General features: G+C 52.4%; 1 protein-coding gene across 1 annotated transcript; it reads left to right on the top strand.

The window, feature by feature from the left end:
* The first annotated feature begins 378 nt into the window (after window positions 1-378).
* Window positions 379-1,035, top strand: FOXI3 (forkhead box I3). Its single transcript, XM_009639600.1, has one exon. The coding sequence runs from the start codon at window positions 379-381 to the stop codon at window positions 1,033-1,035; it is 657 nt and encodes a 218-aa protein (XP_009637895.1).
* The last annotated feature ends 3,770 nt before the right edge of the window (window positions 1,036-4,805 follow it).

Raw genomic sequence — 4,805 nt, 5'->3', positions numbered from 1 at the left:
GGGACGCTGCGGGGTCGCTGCTCCTGCCGGGCCCGGGCAAGAGGCGTGTGGGGCCGGCTAACGCCAGCACAGCCCCCTCACGCGGAGGATGTTCCCCTGCTTGCTGCGGGGCAGCCCCAGCAGGGGGAGCCCCGCTTCGCCTTCCCTTCGGCCGCGTCTGAGGTGGAGGCGCAGATCCTCCGCGGAGGTTTATGCTCTGTGGTGGGGAGATTCTCCTCCTCCATGTAGCCTTCAGGTTCACTTGGGCACTGGAGGAGTGGGTGTGATGATGTCCTGGAGCCAGGTTTTGGGTCCCTGTACTGGACAACAGGCAGAGGAGGAGCAGGTGTGGGAGAGGTGTGGGTGCTGTGCTGATGGGACAAGGCGTGGGTATCGCTTATGTCTGCAGTGGGGCCCACTGTCACAGACTTTGACATTCTCTCTTGTTTCTCCTGTTTTCCACCAGGGAAGGGAAACTACTGGACCTTAGATCCCAACTGTGAGAAGATGTTTGACAATGGGAACTTCCGTCGCAAACGCAAGCGGCGCTCTGAGCCCAACGCCCCCGCGGCCGCGTCTGCGGCCTCCTCTCTGGGAGGCCTAAAGGCTGAAGAAGAGCGACCCATCCCAGCGGCGGGCAAACCGTGTGGCAGCAGCCCACCCCCCGAGCTGGACCCCTCGCCTTCTGCCAGGGACCATCCAAAAAGCTCCTCTCCCTCCGGTATCATTTCATCCACCCCTAGCTGCCTCAGCACCTTCTTCAGCGGCATGAGCTCCCTGAGCGGAGGGGGCAGCCGGCTGACAGGGGGCCTCGGCAGTGACCTGCATCACAGGAACTTCTCTGCAGGACAGCTGAGCAGTGGCACTTTCACCCCTTCCAGCAGCTCTTCTCAGGAGGTGCCTTCACCAGACCAGCTGCAGCGGGTTGCGGGACCTTCCCCCGCCTACTACAGCTCCTTCCATCCCAGCAGCAGCAGCCAGGGAGCCCAGTACAACCACTACTACAACTTCACCGTTAACAGCCTCATCTACACCCGGGATGGAACGGAGGTGTAGGATGCTGAGGCAGTCGACCGGCGAGCGCTGCAAAGGGAATGGGAGTTGCAGGTGTGTTTGGCAGCACGGAGGACCATATGCTTTTGCAAACAGCATTTCAATGTGGACGCTTCCCAGGAGTTCTTCCAGGAAGACAGATCTTCTCACCTTTCGAAACAAGAACACCCCTTAAACACCAGCAGAAGGCAGATGCAAAGTCTTTTCCCCGTCCTGGAAAATGTTAGGGGGTTTAGATGGCTTGCCATCTAAATTCTGCAGACGAAAGCGAACTGAATTAATGTGCTCAGAGGTTTCTAATCCTGAATGTAGAGTAAGAAGCTTAAAAACTATAACCATAAAGCGCTATCAGCCAGAGCCAAGTGTAGACATCCAGTGAGTCTTAGAAGAGAACAGGAAAAAAAAAAATGAAGAGATTTCTTATGAAGTGCCTTGTACAATGTATTAAAAAACTCTTCTGCCAGCAATTGCCTCTGTCAGCCCTTGCTCTCTGCCCTGGCCCTGCAATATGCAATGCACGGGGATACTCTGGGTAAATGCCCACCCAAAAACCTCCTCGAAACCCACGGAGGTTTGCTGTGGTCTTCCTGTGCACGGCGTATCGTACAGCCAGGGCCGTCTCTTGCGAAACAATCTTCTTCCCTGAGCTTAGTACCAAAGATAACTCTAGCCATGCAGCTTTAGCACGAGAATAAACACTGGGGTATTTTTATACTTATTTGTACGTAATGTAACTCTCCTGTACATATGTTTCTATGTGGTTTTATATTTGTAAATTATGCTCTGGAGCTGTACTTATTTATAACGTGTTTTAAACTTTGTTAAAGTTTATTTTACTTCGTTTCCCCTTGGTTGTTTTTTTTTTTTTGGTCATTTTATTTGTTTTGAATTTTTTGTTGGTTGTGTTTTTGTTCGTTAGTGTATTAATGAAACTTTTCAGGCTGAACAGCCGTTGGGAATAAAATGTTAACGATTGTTAGATTTTTTTTTTTTCCTGGTTGTTCCTCAGTATGTTTGAGGTATTTTAAAACTCTGTGGGAGACAGGTTTTGCTTTCCCGTGGTTTGGGATAAAAGGTGCAAAGATTTATGAACAATTTCATCTGCACAGAATGACAGAAAAAGCCTGCTCTGGGCCCAAAGGGGACGCATCTGAGCTGGTTTGCCGTCTCTCACGGCCTCACTGTGCAGAGTGGGCACTCTGGGCTCTCTTGTTTGTTTGTTTTTGTTGACGGTCTGAATGACAGCTGTCCTTTTTCAGCCTGGTTTAGTAAAGAAAAAAAAACCACATAAAAGCTTGCAAAAGTAGGAGACGTGGGGCTGGTTCCAGCGTGGTACTGGCCAGCAGGAGGTACGAAGCCTGAGCTTGACGCTTGGCTCCATCCGCTTTGCAAATCAGTTTTTGCGAATAGGATTGCGCCTGCTTAAAATGGCCGGCTGGTTGAGAAGTTGGAGCAGTCAGCTAGCGGGCCGAGCGGCCGGCTGCTGCAAACGGGCTTTCCTGAGAATCCTTCCTGGAGTGTGCTGCTGGAGAAGGAGAATCCATCCTCGAGCAGCCATTACGTGAAAAGATCCACCCCCAGTCCGTGCCCTTTGCAAAAGCTGGTTGTGGGGTGCTGTGTGCGGGTAGCACATAAATATACATGTCTTCGTGAGGAATGTAGCATCAGTAATGATGTTGAGCATGAAATTGCAGCTATTTAACATATATGCGTCTGCCCATGATGTAAGGCCATCCCTGCAGGCTACTCGGACAACAAAATCGTTGGCAGCCCGATGCAGCGCCTCTTCGCTGGCTACCTGCATAGCACGCAGGGTAGTGATGCAAGACAAACCGCTGGCCTGATCCAAAATATAATGAAGCCATGACGAAACGTCAGATGACTTCCATGTGCTTGGGATCGGGACCAAGTACTTTCCCCACCACTGGCCAACCGCCATTTGTGCAACAGCTGAGCCCCGTGGGCGGGTGGCAACTCCCGCCTCGTCCCCCTCTCGCTCACCCCTTCCCAGCACAGATACCATCTTCCTGGCTTTAGGGGTAATTCCTCCATGTCTTGATTTTTAATTGCATCTCAGGTGATGCAGTGGTAGCAATAATGGGAGGGAAAGGGCAGACTGCCACTAGCAAAAAGACAAGATGGTCAGTCTTGTCCTGCTCGAGTTCAGTAGTCACACCAGCTGTGGAATAGCTTTGCGTGGAGTTTGGAGTGCTGAATTCAGTCTGAAAGCGGTGGAGGGATTCCCAACACCTTCCAAAGATTTAGAGCCAGCCCTTAAATAAGCCAGGAAGTGCCTACTCCCGTGTCTAAATGACCATTGCACCCCTTCTCTGCTCCACCAGCCTGATGTCAGACCTAAGCAAGTGGTGGGCCAGTGTGGGACACCTGCATGTGTCCAGCTCGTGTTCTTCCAACCCAGATTTGTTTCAGGATTTACCCCCTGCCACTTCCATCAGCTGTATGTTTCTGCAGACAGTAGCCATAAACGTTTGCTCCCGAGGATCCCGAATCAGTGGCAAATTTGTGTTGCTCTGTGGTCTGCCTCTGGAAGTATGTCCTCAGCAAATGCCCCTTGGCTCAACAGACCTTCTCGTGCCGCATTGGTTGGATGGTGGCACAGCCAGAACCTGCCAGAGCAGAGCCAGGGAAGGATTCACCCACCACAGAGCTCCAGTCCCGCTCCTGCGGGATGGTGGTGGGCCCTAGGGAGGTTTTGGCAGGTCTAACTGTCACCAAGCGCACCTTTCCTGCCACCAGCACCAAATCCCACTCCCTCCAGAGAAAGTGAGCCCTTAGCCGGAACCAGAGGCTGTGGCCCCTCCTGCGAACCCACAACCCAACCCCAAAGGCTGGTGGGCTCATGATAAAGCAACCTGCCCAAGGGACACTGGAGAGTAGATTTCAGCAAATAGACACCTAGTCTGCAGAGAGGAGCCAAGCCAACGACCTAATGGCAGCCTTTTAGGGTTCCTTTTGTCATGGAAATAGACTCTTCTTTTAGCAAACCTTGGGAGAGGGAAGGCAAGGCGATTGAGCTTAATGAAAGGCACTTAAAAGCAGCAGGGCTATTGTCATGGGCTTTGGGGATTTACTGTGATGCCCCCATTAAAGGAGGGGGAAGACAAAGGCAATTAGCCTGCTGGTCCCACCCTGAGAGTCCCCACTCCCCTCTAAATGCCAAGGCCATGCCTGGGATGGGCAGTTCTCCATGACAATGAGCCTCTTCCCAGCCTGGGTCAGGGGATATAGCCCAGCAGCCCAGGACATAGCCTGCTCCCAGGGAAGTCAGTGGAGAAATGTCCTTCCCTTGGAGAGAGGCTCAAACTTCAGGCCTCCATCCTCTCTGCTCTGGCAGCCATAGGAATCACCCTGTAAAATGACTTCTGCTGGCTTTGAGGGAGCAGTGATCTCATGGGCAGTAGTTGGGAGCCCACAGATCCCGGCTGCTGGATGCTAAAGCTAAGCGTCGCAGGAAGTCTCATCTTTGCTTGGTTTCTCCACTCTTTCTAGGCATCTAGAAAGATGCCCAGTTGCGGTGGCATCTTTCTAGGCATCTAGGCAACTGGGCAAGACTGATGCAGCGCAGCGGTACTCGATATGAAACCATGGTCGCGCTGATGACCCCAAGTGCAACTGCCTGGTACCTCCGTCCTGCACTGCCCGTACCCTCTGACATTCCCGGCCAGGGACTGTGGCTCTTCCAGCTGAGGGTTGCACACACAATTCCTGAAAAAGGCAGTCCCTGCTGGAAAAGAAGTACAGTCCAAAGGCAT

The sequence above is a fragment of the Egretta garzetta genome, unplaced genomic scaffold, assembly GCF_000687185.1.
Source record: "Egretta garzetta isolate BGI_Z169 unplaced genomic scaffold, ASM68718v1 scaffold115, whole genome shotgun sequence".
NCBI classification, from domain to species: Eukaryota; Metazoa; Chordata; class Aves; order Pelecaniformes; family Ardeidae; genus Egretta; species Egretta garzetta.
Note: the sequence above shows the minus strand (reverse complement) of the source record. Positions and strands in the feature narration are given on the sequence as shown.

What these genes read in the sequence shown, in the direction of transcription:
- FOXI3 (XM_009639600.1), top strand. Translation starts at nt 379, where the DNA reads ATGTCTGCAGTGGGGCCCACTGTCACAGACTTTGACATTCTCTCTTGT.